The sequence below is a fragment of the Maylandia zebra genome, linkage group LG23 (assembly GCF_041146795.1).
Source record: "Maylandia zebra isolate NMK-2024a linkage group LG23, Mzebra_GT3a, whole genome shotgun sequence".
Classification (NCBI taxonomy): Eukaryota; Metazoa; Chordata; class Actinopteri; order Cichliformes; family Cichlidae; genus Maylandia; species Maylandia zebra.
In genome coordinates, this window is record NC_135188.1 from 459750 (window position 1) to 478875 (window position 19126).

At 44.3% G+C, this 19126-nt stretch overlaps 2 protein-coding genes, 1 long non-coding RNA gene and 1 pseudogene across 3 annotated transcripts; 2 read left to right on the plus strand and 2 right to left on the minus strand.

Moving 5' to 3' along the window:
* Window positions 1-1376: 1376 nt before the first annotated feature.
* Window positions 1377-3669, minus strand: LOC112433300 (uncharacterized). Its single transcript, XR_003023453.2, has 3 exons — window positions 3436-3669; window positions 2640-2700; window positions 1377-2154 (listed from the first exon to the last, which is right to left on the minus strand). It is a non-coding gene; the product is annotated as an uncharacterized LOC112433300 (long non-coding RNA).
* A 1670-nt stretch (window positions 3670-5339) lies between these two features.
* LOC143415156 (nanos homolog 2-like) lies at window positions 5340-6096 on the minus strand. Its single transcript, XM_076880629.1, has one exon. The coding sequence runs from the start codon at window positions 6050-6052 to the stop codon at window positions 5552-5554; it is 501 nt and encodes a 166-aa protein (XP_076736744.1). The 5' UTR covers window positions 6053-6096; the 3' UTR covers window positions 5340-5551.
* Window positions 6097-11939: 5843 nt separating this feature from the next.
* Window positions 11940-13053, plus strand: LOC143415046 (uncharacterized). Its single transcript, XM_076880379.1, has one exon. The coding sequence runs from the start codon at window positions 12012-12014 to the stop codon at window positions 12918-12920; it is 909 nt and encodes a 302-aa protein (XP_076736494.1). The 5' UTR covers window positions 11940-12011; the 3' UTR covers window positions 12921-13053.
* Window positions 13054-14556: 1503 nt separating this feature from the next.
* LOC112433512 (cytosolic arginine sensor for mTORC1 subunit 2 pseudogene) lies at window positions 14557-15200 on the plus strand (annotated as a pseudogene).
* Window positions 15201-19126: the final 3926 nt, after the last annotated feature.

Consider the following 19126-nt stretch of genomic DNA (forward strand, 5'->3'; position numbering starts at 1 on the left):
TTGACAAATATGTTTCTCTTTTTTGTTATTTCGTCCCTCTTTGTTACAGCTACAGGAGGACAATAAACAGAAGAAGGAGAGCGGCACCAAAGAGGCGAAAAAACGAAAGAGCGCACCACCTCCTGACACCACATCCACAAAGAAGTCCAAATGTACCTCCAGTGCTGAGGGGGACGACAAGGAGGTTTTTCTCCTCCCTGTTCGTGGGCGTGAGCGTTACGAGATGTTGAAGAAGATCAATGACGGTTTGGAGCTGCTTGACAAGGACAGCAAAAGCAAGTCAAAGGTCTCAGTGAAGCATGAGGTTCCCGTGCCCTCCAGTGGAAAGAGGCTGCTCCAGAGAGGAGAGAGGAGTGACAGCGACTAAGATGCCCATCACCTCAATTTCGAAAACAAATGTCACCTTTTTGTCTAAGCCTTTAGGATTATTTCAGGTTTTAAATGCCCATTTAAAAACCAAAATGCCATCCTGCCTCAGTTAAAACGGTTCCTGAAACTGTACTGCCTGATTAGTCACTGCACTGACATACTGTTGTGTTCAGTTATGTTTTTTTCTTTTTAAAAAAAACAAAAAAAACAACAACCCTATGTTCCTAATTGGGTTAGAGCCGTTCAGCATGGTTTGAGTGAGATTACGAATGATCCTTGTCATAACGAGTCACTGCCGTTTATTTAAATAAAGTTCAAAGCTAGGCTTGCAAAACTTGAATGGAATTTGCCTCTGATGTTGCTGTATTACTGTGCTACAGTCCTGTCGCACCATGTCATTTTTAAAAAAAGAAATGTATATATTTTGCATGATTGTCTGGGAAATGCAACCACCTCTGCACAACCTTGATTCATATGCAATATGTAATCATGTTTGTGTAACATGAAAGAAAAAAGAGAAAAAATGATGATAAATGCAAAGACTGGTAACAGCGCTAAGAACCATAAAGCAAGAGAATTTTTAAAAAACTGTGAGAAATAAACTACACTGTAAAAAAAATAACCCTATTCAAATTAAAAAAAATGATGTCCAGTTGTCACATCCAAAATATTTGGCTTTATAGAATCCAAATTGAGTCACTTGATATGACCTGATACTTTTATGTTGATATAAACAATATTACTAGACTTGACTGAAACTTTAAATTTTGCATTGATCCAAATTGATTTTTTTACATAGAACCATATTTTAATTATTGAACCAAGCTAATATATTGAAATTTAACCAACCTAATGTATTCACATCGAACCAAATTAACATGAACTAATATGTTTGTGTTGAAGCCAGGTAATTGATTTACATATATTCAAACTATATTTTTTACATTTCATTTCAGTTCAAAAATGCTCTGCATTTCCTATAAAAAACAAGACAGTTGGCCAACCAATTATTTCAAAATTATTTATTGTTCCAAACCATTTTAACTATAATCAATAGAGAGGATTAGTAATATACAGATTTAGTGCTACGGCAGAAATGATTAGAGAAATGTTTGTTTTATAAAACCTGCAATCTTTTGAAAACCAGTATAAAACCTGCAATCTTTTGAAAACCAGTATAAAACCTGCAACCTGTCTAAAACTGGCATAAAACCATTATAAAAACTATTTTTAAACCAATTTGCAAGTACTCAAAAATGTTTATATGTGCACTGTGCCTGTACAATGTAAAAAAAAAAAAAAAATCTACACATGTATCAATGAAATCAACTTAAATCTCCCTTTCAAATGGGTGTTCTTATAAATTTTGAATGTAGAATACCACTGCAGGCCAACCAAGCAAAATAACCAAGCACACATGCACATGCATGTGCACATACACATGCACACATGCATGCAAACACACTACTGTGCAGTGTTAAGTTCACAATTAAGTTTGCGAATCTTAGAGGTCATCTTGTTAAAGTCAAGCTCCATCATAATCTTTTGAAGAGCCTCAAAGGTGAACCTGAATCCTCGTGGATATTCCATATTAAGAGCATAACAGAGTCCAAAGACCATTGCCACTCCAGCTGCCACAGAAGGCAACTCATTCAGGACTTCCACACCATCAATGATTATCCCGATGTCTCGAGGCTGATGTAGGAGGCTTGAGTTGTCCCTGAAGACGAAGAGTGCCATGGTGGTACTCTGCAGCTCTTCCTCAGCTTCATCTTTCTGGGATATCTTGAGGTAAAATATGGAACAAAATGTACAAGTGAAGAATTGAAGTCTGGCACACCTGATAAATCTTTGACCATAATAAACTACTATTTTGATAGTTGTTTGGTCACAGACTATTAGAACAATTATTTGACTAATCAGATTGTGAATTGCATAATCATTAAATTAAATCAATGGTGGAACATTTTCATAAATGTTCCACAAAGCCCAAGAAAAAAAAAGAAAACAATACAGAACCCTAAGATATTAACTTGATGAGTTGATTAATCGTTGCTGTCCTACATTAATCACTGCATTTAATAGCAGAGTTGTCAAATTTACATCAAGAGACTGCATCTCATGTAGAGACAGAACAGATATGGACATACCATGTATTCTTTTATCAAGTCCTCAACACATCAGCAAGGTGAATGAGAGGATAATGAGGGAGAGTCTAGATTATTATGAAATGTTTAAAAAGGATGTGCAGTGTAAATGCAAAATGATACCTGTTCAGATTAAATGAAAATGTATGCTTCAGCCATGGAATGGATGGAGCGATCTGTGGTTCTGAAAGCATACAGAAAAAAAAGAATAATGTTACTTCTCTATAAAACACATTACATAGAAAAACCAAGAAATACGTAACATGACATACCAAACAGTCTACAGACCAGCCATTAGCGACTAAGTTTGGCATAGGGTCAATTTTTTGCTGTTAAAATTAAAATTTCTTCAGAAAATGCACATTTTTCCGAGCTGCGCCTGAAAGTCAATTGAAGGAATTAGTCTTATGTCATTGATCTTATATGCTGGCTTGTTATTTCTGTCTCTAAATCATGCACATTAATAATTATCTTTTGCCCTCGGTGTACACACACATAACACACAGATATTTATATGAAGAGAGACAAACGTGCGCGCACAAACACAAGCTTGTGTCTAGAAACCGCGAGCTCACCAGAAAAATTCAAACGAAGCGGAGCACGGAGTTATACTATGAATGTTATGAACTATGAACTTATGCTAGCTAGCTTTATCCACCACCGATGCATCGTGGTAACGCTAGCTAGTTAGGCAAAAAGCCGTTTTTTACCAGTATACTAACTTGTATTCCCGACTGTGATGGTCGGTTTCTGGTAACCAGTTCTAACGTTGCGCAGGATAGCTAGCTAGCTTATAGCTAGCAGCTACAATCATGCAAAAATTAGGGGTGGCTGTCGACCCAGCTTAAATGGGGTTATTTTCTGCGATTTTGGCAATACAAATTATAAAAGCTTTTGTAACACACTTGGCTTTACTTACGTTTATTTTCAGATGAAATTAATCAAAGATGTGACATGATGTTTCCAGCAGCCATGCAGAATAAAAATGGGTCCCGGTCTATTTCTGGTGGGCGTGTTCAAGTGCAAATCACTTTGACTCAAATTAAAGATATTATCTGTTCAACATGAAAAGAAATATATGTTTTGAGAGAAATCAAAAACTTTGCGTTGCGATGTTCACAATCCTGTACTGACACTATGGGCACATTTTTAGAAATCTATTTAATTCCACAGAAAGGTTAGCCACTTTAGTGTTTCACTTGTGACCTATTTATAGCTCACTGAAGAAGGTTTTAAAATGCAACAATGTTCGGAGATAGAGAGAAAAAAAAAAGAACTTTGGTGCAGGTGCAGGTGCAGTCTTTATGTAGCTTTCTGGTGACCTTAAAAGAACCTTTACGAAGCCCGTTGACAGGCCTTTAATCGAATGATCGGTTGGTTGATTGATAACAGAAAAAAAGGACACATAAGATGGACATAAAGGACTGAAAACACCAAGAGCAAATATTGCATCGCACTCATTTATGTAGTTTATTTTTAGATTAGATAATTTTGCAAAATAACGCAGCAAAATAAATAATAAGAGCCGGGATGTGCAGACTATTTAGCACTGAAAAAACTCCGTCCATGTGAACAGAATCAGGTGTTACCTTACCTGTTGATTAAATATCAAGACTATTTAGCAATAAGCTTACTTTAAAGGCTCGTAATAGGTGAACTGTCTTGGTATAGTTGAGTCACGCAGAGTTCATGGTCCATGTTGTGTTACTTGTTGTTTGTGTGTGTGTGTGTGTGTCACCCGATGACCCCTGGCGCCGGAGCGTCTAGACTACATTAGAGATGTGTCACAGCAAAGAGCCGCACCTGCGCTCAAAGAGAGCACATACATAGAGGTGAGATGAGGATAAATGGATAGATGCGGTCCTTTTTCGAAGCTGAGCGCACAGTTGTATTTCCTGCACAATCACACACGAAGTGAGGCTGTGTTTATGCCGGTTATACCATGAATATACACCCTGCAGGCACCACTTGTTTGTCAAACTGTTTATGAAGCAAAAGTCACATTTCTGTTTATTTACAAAGCAAAAAGAAGGGGGGGAAAGAGGCGTAGGAGGGGGTGGAGCGTGCGCACTAGCATACCGGCGACGGCTGTTTCCTTTCACTAAAAGGAAAAAAATAATAAAATGTGTACTTCACGTTACGGTTGAAACTGGGGGTTTTTTTGTGTTTTTTTAATTTTTATTTTATAGAAACAATTTTTGCTCATAACCAATTGACAGGGGATTTCTTAAAATCACCCCGCAGTTCTTCAGCTGAGACACCTGAGTTAGAAAACACAAACACTGCAGCTGTCTTTGTACAAACTTGTACAAACTCTGTTTTGACCTTGTATACTGTATTTCCCCAGCCCCTCTATTTTGAAACTAAAACTATTGAACCTTAATTCAATTTCTCACTTCACATAATCGTTTCACTTTTGCCTTGAAGTGTTACTTTTAATTTAATTTAATTATTTTTTTATGACGCATGTTCTCTGGTGAGTTCAGGTACATCTGTAACTTCAAGTGGAAGAGTTGCATGTGAGTTAAAAATTTTCTATAATACCAAAAAAAAAAAAAAAAAAAAAAAAAAAAAAAGACAAAATACTGACGTTTTTGTCGAATAATCTGTCTGACATGAGGGATAATATAGCATATGCATTTTAACTAAAAGACTCGCGCACTGACACTATGGGCACATTTTTAGAAATCTATTTAATTCCACAGAAAGGTTAGCCACTTTAGTGTTTCACTTGTGACCTATGAAGTACCCCCGAAATTGTATCATATTAAACAACAACAACAACAATAACAACAACAATAAACACTCGAGGACTTTAAAGAGTTTAATTTTTTCCGAGGTTTGAGAGCGCTCACCCCGGCTCGGGGCTCCACAGATGTGCTGGATGAGAGCTCCTTGCTGCAGACTGCAGCGGAGTGTTTGACAGTCAAACTTGAAACAGTCTTTGGAACTGAAACGGTCTCTGCCAACACGAACACATACCCCAAACAGTTCGGTAAATATGTACAGTTTCTCGCAGCTTCAGTTTTCAGCAGCTACCAGAACTTGCCTACCGTCTGCATCCTCCCAGCAGCCTCGCACTTCATCTGCGGGCAGTACTTGCGTGTGTGAGCGCTGTCACCGGTGGCTTCGCAGATCGGGCAAGTGTAGTTCCGGAGGACGGGGCAGAAAACTATCCCGTCGTCTGATTTGAGCTTGTGAGATAGGTACACCCTCGGAGTCTCCCCGTTCTGCTTGCATAAGCGGCAGTAGTCCGAGGATGAGGCGCTGCTGCTGGTGTCCGACGCGCTGCTGGTCGGACTGGACTGTGATGAGTTTTTGGAGGATTTCTTCCCCCGAGTGGAAGTGTGGACCTTACTCCAAGGGGGCGCTTGTCCCTTCTTTGGACGCTCGGTGTCTCGGTTATCAACCTCACGGTTGCTGCACAGTTTCTCGAACACTTGGCTCAGATTCAGGTAGTCGTGCCACATGTTAAAGCTGTCCCCACCAGTGAGGATCGAGTTCTGGACCTCCAGTTGTCTCGGCATTGTGGTCATTTTTTGGCAGAAGTAAAACTGAGAGTGTGTTTGGAGCGCCTCATATTTATAGCTCACTGAAGAAGGTTTTAAAATGCAACAATGTTCGGAGATAGAGAGAAAAAAAAAAGAACTTTGGTGCAGGTGCAGGTGCAGTCTTTTATGTAGCTTTCTGGTGACCTTAAAAGAACCTTTACGAAGCCCGTTGACAGGCCTTTAATCGAATGATCGGTTGGTTGATTGATAACAGAAAAAAAGGACACATAAGATGGACATAAAGGACTGAAAACACCAAGAGCAAAATATTGCATCGCACTCATTTATGTAGTTTATTTTTAGATTAGATAATTTTGCAAAATAACGCAGCAAAATAAATAATAAGAGCCGGGATGTGCAGACTATTTAGCACTGAAAAAACTCCGTCCATGTGAACAGAATCAGGTGTTACCTTACCTGTTGATTAAATATCAAGACTATTTAGCAATAAGCTTACTTTAAAGGCTCGTAATAGGTGAACTGTCTTGGTATAGTTGAGTCACGCAGAGTTCATGGTCCATGTTGTGTTACTTGTTGTTTGTGTGTGTGTGTGTGTGTCACCCGATGACCCCTGGCGCCGGAGCGTCTAGACTACATTAGAGATGTGTCACAGCAAAGAGCCGCACCTGCGCTCAAAGAGAGCACATACATAGAGGTGAGATGAGGATAAATGGATAGATGCGGTCCTTTTTCGAAGCTGAGCGCACAGTTGTATTTCCTGCACAATCACACACGAAGTGAGGCTGTGTTTATGCCGGTTATACCATGAATATACACCCTGCAGGCACCACTTGTTTGTCAAACTGTTTATGAAGCAAAAGTCACATTTCTGTTTATTTACAAAGCAAAAAGAAGGGGGGGAAAGAGGCGTAGGAGGGGGTGGAGCGTGCGCACTAGCATACCGGCGACGGCTGTTTCCTTTCACTAAAAGGAAAAAAATAATAAAATGTGTACTTCACGTTACGGTTGAAACTGGGTTTTTTTTTTTTTTTTGGTTTTTTTTTTTATAGAAACAATTTTTGCTCATAACCAATTGACAGGGGATTTCTTAAAATCACCCCGCAGTTCTTCAGCTGAGACACCTGAGTTAGAAAACACAAACACTGCAGCTGTCTTTAACTCGCGAGGGCAGTCATGGACGCAAGACCTGCGTCTCATCACTGCTGCTTTGTGAATGTCTGTCTGTGAAAAGCGCTTAATAAATAAAGTTTACTTACTTACTTACTTACTGAGCCTGCAGTTCAGAAATTTAACCATTAGATGGAGTCATTGCCAAAGCAATGACTCCATCTAATTGCTATGACTTTTGGTGTTTATTTTGGACCTTAACTCGCCCCACAGTTTTGAGACAAGGTTCACATATGATATATCATTGTGTGCGGCTGGAGCTGGAATGAGTTGCTATGACTTTTGGTGTTTATTACTTCTATAGTTTTTTAAATATGAATATTTTAATGCAAGTTTTTTCCCATTGAAATGAATGGAGAACAAGAAAACTTCATTTGTGGTGTGCTGGCTCACTCTAGTGGTATGTCGGGAGTAATGGAGGCGGCCGCTGTGTCCCTGTGGTTGGCCTACTTGTCAGATATCGACAAATCCTACACTACAGACCAGTTGACAGCGTGCAATAACCCAGCCGATTCATTCGTCTTTACACTACCTCACAATCGACTCAACGGTGAGTTATTTGTTTGTTTTGTTTTCTCACAATTAATGTAAAGCCAAGGTATATATCAACGGCGCGCGCAGCGGAAGTATGGCATTATAGCGGATTATAATGGGGGACGCTTTTATTTTGTATAACTACCGGAAGTAGTTCCTGTGTACTGAGCTAGCTGGGTAGCTAGCGCCGCGTCGCTTAAAAAGCAGCCGGGCTTGTCTTAAACTTAAGAGGCTGACACTCGCTAAACCACCCGATCGCTCGCCAAGCGACAGACGTCCATGTGTTCAACAACAGACACACGTCATTCCCCTTCGTGGTCTAAACCAATCAGAGATAGTCGGGGCGGGACCTCTGTCCGTGGTCGAGCTGGACGTGGAGGTGGATAGAGACGGGTGAGTAGCTTGAATGAAGCGATATCGATTCATTAAATCCTGAATTGAATGAATATAAATGTGTTTTACCAGAAACGCCAGAATCTCAGGTTAAAGCTCACAAAACTATTTCAACAACAACCAGCAAATGAGAGCAGGAAACGCATTCCACACGAAAACGTAAACAGAGCGGACCGACGCATCAGAATTAGCTTAGTCGGCGTGGGGGCTAATATCATCCTTAATTCCTTCTTACTTTTGCTGTTTTGCTTCCAACACGATAAAACCCACAGCTGTGCGTGAACTGTGAGAGAAACTTCAAGAAAAGTTTCCCATCTCAAACATGTGTTTTCTGCATTACTCATTCGCTTATTACCCATCAGTCTACGGTTGTTTACAGCGCTGGCGGCCGCTGTCTTTTCTTTCCTTTGTAAATGACGTCGGATAAGAAAGCTTAATTTCTGCTGTTTAATACTGAAGAAATGTAAACTTTTTCAAATTAGGTATAATTGCAGAATATTTTTAAGGTTATCTGCTATAAAATCCATGCCAGGAAAATCTCCTTTATGTTTTTATTTTTTTATTTTTTTATTCTCAGTTACTTTGACACAACGGCATGTGCTGTGATGGTCACATCTCTGATAAAGTTTAGTGTCAGTACTGATAAATGATCAGAATTATAAGATCTCTCACTTTCTGAGTAAAAATTGCACCAAATCGAATCTGGATTATGTGGATTATAGAAATCAGTGATGATACACAGTGTGTGTGTGTGTGTGTGTGTGTGTGTGTGCGTGCTTTGGTGTGTGTGCTTTGGTGTGTGTGTGTGTGTGTGTGTGACAGAGAGAGAGAGAGTGACACTTGCTGTGTATTTAAGAAACAAACGCTCAAAGAAACCAAACAGAATGACACAGGCAGAAAGACACTGTTTTATTTTGGTAACCAATGATGCATTTCTTCTCCGCTTGTACAGTGCACCCTGAAGCCGTGTGTGGACCAGGAGATCAGCAGAACAGGAACCACAGAGCGTCAGCGGCAGACATCCAAGCTGCACAGGGCACACGCAGCACCAGGCAGAATTAATGACGTCCCTGATCCACAGCTCAAGCCCAGCCACCCGCTGCCTCCTCGCCGCCTCCTCCCGGGACCTTCAAGGACCACCCACCAGCCACTGGTACACATTCCAATCTTACACAATGGCCCCAGCATCACAGGGCATCTCCTGACATTAAAATCTATCCTGATTTCTGTTGTTTTTCCCTCATCTCTGAGCCGCTGAGTGTGAGTGTGTGTGTGTGTGTGTGTGTGTGTGTGTGTGTGTGTGTGTGTGTGTGTGTGTCTCTCTCTCTTTTACACAAAAAACACATGTCAATTGTTAAGGAAAATGTTATAAAACACTTCTTCAGTAAAGACTCAGAGAAGAGAAACACACAGAACTTCTTGCTAGCAAGGGCAGCCTCCACTCTAAGAGACTCCAGTGAGAGAACTGCCCCGGTCTTTATTTTATACTCCATTGAGCGTGTGTGTGTGTGTGTGTGTGTGTGTGTGGGTGTGTGTGTGTGTGTGTGTGTGTGTCTCTTTTACACAAAAAATACATGTGAGTGCACTTGCAACAACTTTTAATATGCAATGTACAGGACTTGCCAGCTAGGCGCCATCCTGTGGACCAAACATGCAATTGAAAGATGTTATTTTCGCCGGTATAACACCTTCTGACACTTTGTACCGCATTGAGCCAGCAGAGGGAGCACCTCTTGTTCAATCCCAGTGGCAAAGCAGCTGCTCTGCTTCTGTGTGTGTGTGTGTGTGTGTGTGTGTGTGTGTGTGACAGAGAGACAGACAGAGAGAGAGAGAGAGAGACACTTGCTGTGTATTTAAAAAACAAGCGCTCAAACAAACCAAAGAGAACGACAGAGGCAGAAAGACACTGTTTTTTTTGTGGTAACCCATGAGGTCTTGCTATCGAATTGTACAGTGCATCCTGAAGCAAGGCCGAGCAGATGACATAGTGCTCCACAGGCCTGCTTCTGGTGCCTGCTCCTGTACCAACCTGCTGCAGAAACAGAAAAAGACAAGAAGTCACGTAAGATAAAACAAAGAAAATAATGTAAATACACACGGAAAGGATTTAAAGGAAGGGGGTGCCATAAACAAAAGTACAGTGAACAAAGGACGGGATGTCAAAAAAGACAGGGGGTGCCATAAAAAGATAAAGAGACAATCCTAATAAATGTATCTGACTCCAGCAATTTGCACTAAAATTTCTAGAAAGCTGGTTTTCTTTCTCCTGCTCGCCTTGTCTGAATATGGAGTAAACACAGAAAGACAAGAAAAAACAAGGGGAAAACAAAGAGAAAAATAGTAAGAAAACTAAAGATATGAAAGACAAGAAGTCACGTAAAATAGAAAGAAAAGCAGAAAAAGAAAAAGACAAGAAGTCAACTTAAAAAAGCCCAAGTGGGAGGAGCTAACAAGAGTATAAAAGGCCAAGAGAGGCAAACAGAAAACAGAGAGACAAAGACAAGACACACTGGGTCGGCCTGAAGAAGGCAAAAACATGCCGAAACGTCGCGAACGGCCCAGTGAATGCTAAATGTGCACTAAAACCCTAGATATGGGCAATTTTTTGAACCAGGGCAGGGACACCACCACCCGGCCCCATCGATGGCCCGTGCACCTCAGGCTACCAGCTTGCTGGTGGCCTGATTCTTTTCTTAACACCTAACCCCATCATCAACAAAACAATAAAAAGTTGTCACAAAACCAGAGCTACAGCAGAAGCAAGAAGTCTTCCTTCAAAGTGCCTCGCTTATTTTTTTTTTTTTTTTGAGACGTGAAATTCCAAGACCCCTAACCCCCGAGAGGACGCCCCGCATGGGTTTTGGGTCTGATAAATGCACGCATACCCGGAGGGTCAGCGCTCATTTGCATGTATTAGCTCTAGAATTGCCACAGTTATCCAAGTAACGGATGAGCGATCAAAGGAACCATAACTGATTTAATGAGCCATTCGCAGTTTCACTGTACCGGCCGCGTGTACTTAGACCTGCATGGCTTAATCTTTGAGACAAGCATATGCTACTGGCAGGATCAACCAGGTAGCCCCTCAGGCGGCGGCAGCGGCGCGCACGCACGCGCTCGCTCGCTCGCTCGGGGCTACTGAGCCCTGTCGACCAGGGCGAGGCTTTCCGGACGCACGTGTGGACCGGGGCGAGGGTTCGAGAAACCGTGTTTGCCGGACGGGGCCCCGTCGCCCTCGCGGGGTGGGCAAACTCTGGGTTTGCCTACCCACTCTGCGACGAGGCCCGCCGTGGTATGACCACCGGGACAGACCGGGCGTCTCGGTCTCGCTACCGAGCGATCGCGTCTGGCGGGGGGGGGGAAGCGTGGGGAGGACAGGGCGGGGTCCGAGAACCACCACCCCCTTCGACCTTCGCGCTGTAACCCCCGGCCAGCGCTAGAGGCGAGCCTGCGGGCCGGAGGAGCTGACCGCCCGAAGGCGCCGGCGAAGGTGCCGGGCCCGGCGGCAGCCCTCTGATGGCAGGCCACGTTTGCCAGTCGATCGGGGTGGGAGGGCACAACCCTAGAAAAAAACTTACCTGTTAAAATAAAGCCTGTATAAAGGAAAGAAAAAACTTACCTGTTAAAATAAAGCCTGTATAAAGGAAAGAAACAAAAAGGAAAACACTTATTCACCTGGGCTCGACTGAAGAAGGCACTTCTATGCCGAAACGTCTCGCGATAGCCCATTAGCTCTCAAACCCAAGACATGGGTAATTTTTGGAACCGCCGGGCAGGGTCTCCACCTCCCGGCCCCCATTGATGGACAGTGCAGTCAGGCCCTTGGTGGCCTGTTATCACCTAAACCCTAACCCCCTAACCAGACCCCCCTCCCCTCCGGCGGCCGGACATGCTGAAGTGTATCCCCCTGTGGCGCTGCAACCGCCACGTCGAGTCGGTGGACAAGCGGCATTGCAACTTGCAGACGGTTCCTGATGAAATATTTCGATACAGCCGCAGTTTGGAGGAGCTTCTCCTTGATGCCAATCAACTCAAAGAGCTACCAAAGCCTTTCTTCAGACTACTGAACCTCCGGAAACTTGGCCTGAGCGACAATGAGATCCAGAGACTCCCGCCTGAGGTGGCTAACTTCATGCAACTGGTGGAATTGGACATCTCCAGGAACGATATTTCTGAGATCCCAGAGAGCATTAAGTTTTGCAGGGCCTTGGAGATTGCAGACTTCAGTGGAAACCCCCTCTCCAGATTGCCGGATGGTTTCACTGAACTCCGAGCGCTCGCTCACCTGGCCCTCAATGATGTGTCATTACAGATGTTGCCCAATGACATTGGAAATTTGGCCAACCTGGTGACGTTGGAGCTCAGGGAGAACCTGTTGAAGTCTCTGCCCACGTCGCTCTCTTTCCTGGTGAAACTGGAACAGCTGGACCTGGGCAGCAATGAACTGGAAGTTTTGCCGGATACCCTCGGCGCTCTCCCCAACCTAAGGGAGCTGTGGCTGGACCGTAACCAGTTGTCCTCATTACCACCAGAGCTGGGAAACCTTCGTAGGTTGGTGTGTCTGGATGTGTCGGAGAATCGTCTGGAGGAGCTCCCGTCAGAGCTGAATGGCCTCCTGGCTCTCACAGACCTGCTGCTCACACAGAACCTGCTGGAGGTCGTCCCGGACAGCATAGGGTCTCTGAAACAGCTGTCCATCCTGAAGGTGGACCAGAACAGACTGACCCATCTGACTGATTCAATAGGCGAGTGTGAAAACCTCACAGAACTTGTCCTGACGGAGATAAGAAAGATCTAACCCAAGACATGGGTAATTTTTGGACCTGCTGGGCAGGGTCTCCACCTCCCGGCCCCCATTGATGGACAGTGCACTCAGGCCCCTGGTGGCCTGCTATCACCATAATCCTAACCCAGGAGGGAAGGACCGCGCATTCCTCGGTCCCCCCCAGGGGGGACGGGGCCGTAACCAACGCCCTAACCCTAACCCTAATGATGCGGGTGTCCGCGCTGAAGCTTCTGGGTCTGGGCTGCGCCAAGGTGGAGTACGCTAAAGGCAAGCAGCGGTGCCGACAGGAGGCCGAGTACCTCAGACATGAAACGGTCCTGCGGCTGCAAGACCAGCCCACAGACTCTGACGGCTCTGTGGTGTTGAGACCTGGCAACAAGTACGAGTACACGTTTGGATTCGAGCTCCCTCAGCAAGGGCAACTGGTGTCGTCATACAAGGGGAAGTTCGGCTACGTCCAGTACTGTGTCAAAGCCCTGATGGAGAGGCCGCAGCAGCCCGTGCTAGAGTGCAAGAAATGTTTCGAGGTGGAGGAGCCACTGGATGTCAACACCCCAGACCTGCTGTCTCCAGCAGGTGGCATGAAGGAGAAGAAAGTCACCTGCATGTTCATCCCTGACGGTCAGGTGTCATTGAATGCAAAAATTGACCGGCGTGGATTCTGTGAAGGCGAAGAGATCTGCATCAATGCGAAGTTTGAGAACACCTTGTTGGGAAATTGTTGGGAACACTGTTGCTTTTCAGAATCACAGCATGTAAATTTCTTCCTTAAATGTCAGTAGTGTTACCAGTGTTTGAAAAAAGTCCTTTATTCCTATATTGTTGCTTTTGACTCTCCTACTGCCCAGAAGACTCTGTTCAACTGAACAATGTTTTTGATGTGGAGATATGCAACTTCCACCAGTCACCACAGCTTGGTGACTGGTGCTAATTACTGCGAGTGCCGTCCATACCACACGCTCTCGATGGAACGCACTTTATCTGAGGATCCTTGTATCTGATCTGCAGTTGTCCCAGGCAACATTTCATTTAAGAGTTCCACTTCTGTGAATTCACAACTTCTGTTCTTTCAGGGCGCAGGGAAATCACTGTTAATGACTCATTTGTGAGAAAATATGTTTGTAATACGCTCTTGATACGTGCAGATGTTTTTGTATGAAAGCCGAGGGGAGAATATAAAAGGCGGAGCTCACACAGGAGCTCATTTTCCACTCGGCACTCGATGAGAGCACATCTCTGCCAGTCCAACTGTTGCCAGCTAACCTAGCTTACAGTTTTCTGTGTGCCACACCTGAAGAAGACCGTGTACGGTCGAAACGTTGTGTTTTTTGTGTTTATTTTTAAATAAACAGTTTTTTTTGGCACACCTTCTTTTGTTGTTTACTGTTTTTACGTGACTTTTTCCTTTCCACATTTTGGAAAGCGTTTTTTGTTCACATTAAAATTAAATAAATATTTTTTGAAGCACATTTAATTTTTTTTGGAAAAAAGAAAAGAAGAAAAAAATTCTGGACGCCATGGACGACGGCTGGACGGTGGTACGCTATGGCCGCCGCCGCCAACGTGACCGCCAAGTCTTCTGGGACGGGTACGGAGGGCCGCAGGGAGGGATGGACCGTGCACGCTCCTTTTCCTTTCGGAGAAGGGATTATCTTCCCCACCCTAACCCATTTTAGTCCTTCCTCAAATGAGAAGACGTAAAAGATGGAGCTTCATATTTTAGAGCACAGCTTGAAAGTGGCGAGTATAGAGAAAGAAGGGATCCAGATTTGCACTCACGGATTAATAAAACTCGCCTTCCTGGCCTCCAAAACAAGATGCAAGTTTTTCAGTTTGACAGAGACTCCAGAGGACTATACCATCATCGTCGACGAGGAAGGATTTAAAGAGCTGCCCCAGTCGGAGCACATCAGCGTTGCCGACGCCACGTGGGTGGCCCTTAACGTGGTGTCAGGAGGTAGCAACACATCCACTTCACAACCCATAGGAGTCACCAAAATCGCTAAATCAGTCATCGCACCACTGGCCGACCACAACATTTCTGTTTTCATGCTGTCGACGTATCAGACGGACTTCATCCTGGTTCGAGAGCGAGACCTCCCGATGGTCATGCACACTCTGTCTTCCGAATTCACTTTGTTTCGAGTGGTCAACGGGGAGACTGTTGCTGCTCACAATCTGGGGGTGACCAATGGCTTTGTGAAACCAAAACTAGTGCCCCGTCCTATCATTCACCCCTTATCCAGTCATAAGAAACAGAAAACGTACAAGTTGTGAAATAAGAAAAAGAAAAACGTACAAGTTGAGAAATGGAAGAAACACGTAAAAGCCGTAGAACTGGAAAGGACAAATGAGAAGGGGGTGCCAGAGAGGAAAAATACAGGACGGGATGTCAATAAAGCAGGGGGTGCCATTTAAAAATTAAAAATATAAACAGAATGAAAAAGTTAAAGAAAGAATAAGAAAAAGAAAACGTACAAGTTGAGAAATAAGAAAAGAAAACGTACAAGTTGAGAAATATAAGAAAGTTAAAGAACAAACAGAGAAACAGAAATATAAAGAAAAGAAAGAAAGAATAAGAAAAAGAACACGTACAAGTTGAGAAATAAGAAAAGAAAACGTACAAGTTGAGAAATAGAAGAAAGTTAAAGAACAAACAGAGAAACAGAAATATAAAGAAAAGAAAGAAAACAGAAAGCCCAAAGTGGGTGGAGACAGAGAGTATATAAAAGCCGAGACAGGCAAGAAACAGAAACAGAAGACACGTTGGGCCAGCTTGAAAAAGGCACAAATACGCCGAAACGTCGCGAAGGCCCAACGATGCGCATTGGCCAATTATCACCCTATATGGGCAATTTTTTGAACGGGGGACGTCTGCCCACTTCATTCGTCGTGAGCGTGCCTCCAAGGGGGTCCAGCGGCTGCTGGGTCCCCTTTCTCTTTCCTCATCCCTAACCAACCCTAATCATACCTGCATTTGTCCACTGGAGGGAGACAAAAACACCAAGCTCTGAGATTCAAATTTTGAACTGCAGACCTCACAGTGTCTGTGTGTGTGTGTGTGTGTGTGTGTGTGTGTGTGTGTGTGTGTGTGTGTGTGTGTGTGCGCGCGCGCTTTGGTGTGTGTGTGTGTGTGTGTGTGTGTGTGTGTGTGCTTTGGTGTGTGTGTGTGTGTGTGACAGAGAGAGAGAGAGAGAGAGAGAGAGAGAGTGACACTTGCTGTGTATTTAAGAAACAAACGCTCAAAGAAACCAAACAGAATGACACAGGCAGAAAGACACTGTTTTATTTGTGGTAACCAATGATGCATTTCTTCTCCCCTTGTACAGGGCCTTTTATGACAGGAACAGGAACCACAGAGCGTCAGCGGCAGACATCCAAGCTGCACAGGGCACACGCAGCACCAGGCAGAATTAATGACGTCCCTGATCCACAGCTCAAGCCCAGCCACCCGCTGCCTCCTCGCCGCCTCCTCCCGGGACCTTCAAGGACCACCCACCAGCCACTGGTACACATTCCAATCTTACACAATGGCCCCAGCATCACAGGGCATCTCCTGACATTAAAATCTATCCTGATTTCTGTTGTTTTTCCCTCATCTCTGAGCCACTGAGTGTGAGTGTGAGTGTGTGTGTGTGTGTGTGTGTCTCTCTCTCTTTTACACAAAAAACACATGTCAGTTGTTAAGGAAAATGTTATAAAACACTTCTTCAGTAAAGACTCAGAGAAGAGAAACACACAGAACTTCTTGCTAGCAAGGGCAGCCTCCACTCTAAGAGACTCCAGTGAGAGAACTGCCCCGGTCTTTATTTTATACTCCATTGAGCGTGTGTGTGTGCGTGTGTGTGTGTGTGTGTGTGTTGACAGAGAGAGAGAGAGAGAGAGAGAGACAGAGAGAGAGAGAGAGAGAGAGGGAGAGATACAAAGGAATGTAATTCAAATTTTGCACTTCAGACCTTACAGTGTGTGTGTGTGTGTGTGTGTGTGTGTCTGTCTTTTACACAAAAAATGCACTTGCAACAACTTTAATATGGAATGTACTGGACTTCCCAGCTAGGCGCCCTCCTGTGGATGACAGGTGCAATTGATTGTCAAAAGCAGATATCTAACAGCTTCTGACACTTTGTACCGCATTGAGCCAGCAGAGGGAGCCCCCCTGGTTCAATCCCAGCTGCACAGCAGTTGTGACCAGCTTCTGTCTGTGTGCTTTGGTGTGTGTGAGTGTGTGTGTGTGTGTGTGTTGACAGAGAGAGAGAGAGAGACAGAGAGAGAGAGAGAGAGAGAGAGAGAGAGGGAGAGATACAAAGGAATGTAATTCAAATTTTGCACTTCAGACCTTACTGTGTGTGTGTGTGTGTGTGTGTGTGTGTGTGTGTGTGTGTGTGTGTTGACAGAGAGAGAGAGAGAGAGAGAGAGAGGGAGAGATACAAAGGAATGTAATTCAAATTTTGCACTTCAGACCTTACTGTGTGTGTGTGTGTGTGTGTGTGTGTGTGTGTGTCTGTCTTTTACACAAAAAATGCACTTGCAACAACTTTAATATGGAATGTACTGGACTTCCCAGCTAGGCGCCCTCCTGTGGACGACAGGTGCAATCCCAGTTGCACAGCACTTGACCAGCTTCTGTGTGTGTGTGTGTGTGTGTGTGTGTGTGTGTGTGTGACAGACAGACAGACAGACAGACAGAGAGGGAGATTCAAAGCATCAGGACCAGGAGATGACACAGTGCTCCAAAGGCCTGGTTCTGCTGCCTCCTCCTCCACCCACCTGCTGCAGACGCTTCTGTGAAGGGAAACTGCTACATGTTATGTCACCGATCCCTGCCATGCTGCGTGTCTAACGACCCGGCAGGGCCTGCTGAGTACAGTGGTGGTGGAATCGGCCCGATCGGACACTCCTATCTGCCACTTTGACCTTTTTATTCCGTCAAATTTGGACCCATTTACACCAAGTCCAGAACCGTTGGTGCTATCGACATGGGGTCTTCACCAGCGCGTGCGGAGCGGCAGAAAATCCCCACGTAGACACCACTTTCATCCCTCTACGACACTTACTTTCCCAGTTATTCCATTTTATTCCGTCAAGCTCTGGCTAAATCCCCTTAACCTAAGCAACCCTAATCATACCTGCATTTGTCCACTGGAGGGAGACAAAAAAACCAAGCTCTGAGATTCAAATTTTGAACTGCAGACCTCACAGTGTCTGTGTGTGTGTGTGTGTGTGCGCTTTGGTGTGTTTGCTTTGGTGTGTGTGTGTGTGTGTGTGTGTGTGTGTGTGTGTGTGTGTGTGTGACAGAGAGAGAGAGTGACACTTGCTGTGTATTTAAGAAACAAACGCTCAAAGAAACCAAACAGAATGACACAGGCAGAAAGACACTGTTTTATTTTGGTAACCAATGATGCATTTCTTCTTCCCTTGTACAGTGCACCCTGAAGCCGTGTGTGGACCAGGAGATCAGCAGAACAGGAACCACAGAGCGTCAGCGGCAGACATCCAAGCTGCACAGGGCACACGCAGCACCAGGCAGAATTAATGACGTCCCTGATCCACAGCTCAAGCCCAGCCACCCGCTGCCTCCTCGCCGCCTCCTCCCGGGACCTTCAAGGACCACCCACCAGCCACTGGTACACATTCCAATCTTACACAATGGCCCCAGCATCACAGGGCATCTCCTGACATTAAAATCTATCCTGATTTCTGTTGTTTTTCCCTCATCTCTGAGCCGCTGAGTGTGAGTGTGTGTGTGTGTGTGTGTGTGTGTGTGTGTGTGTCTCTCTCTCTTTTACACAAAAAACACATGTCAGTTGTTAAGGAAAATGTTATAAAACACTTCTTCAGTAAAGACTCAGAGAAGAGAAACACACAGAACTTCTTGCTAGCAAGGGCAGCCTCCACTCTAAGAGACTCCAGTGAGAGAACTGCCCCGGTCTTTATTTTATACTCCATTGAGCGTGTGTGTGTGCGTGTGTGTGTGTGTGTGTGTGTGTGTTGACAGAGAGAGAGAGAGAGAGAGAGAGACAGAGAGAGAGAGAGAGAGAGAGGGAGAGATACAAAGGAATGTAATTCAAATTTTGCACTTCAGACCTTACAGTGTGTGTGTGTGTGTGTGTGTGTGTGTCTGTCTTTTACACAAAAAATGCACTTGCAACAACTTTAATATGGAATGTACTGGACTTCCCAGCTAGGCGCCCTCCTGTGGATGACAGGTGCAATTGATT

Excerpts from the sequence above, each read along its gene's own strand:
- LOC143415156 (XM_076880629.1), bottom strand. The coding sequence starts at position 6,052 with ATGACCACAATGCCGAGACAACTGGAGGTCCAGAACTCGATCCTCACT.
- LOC143415046 (XM_076880379.1), top strand. The coding sequence starts at position 12,012 with ATGCTGAAGTGTATCCCCCTGTGGCGCTGCAACCGCCACGTCGAGTCG.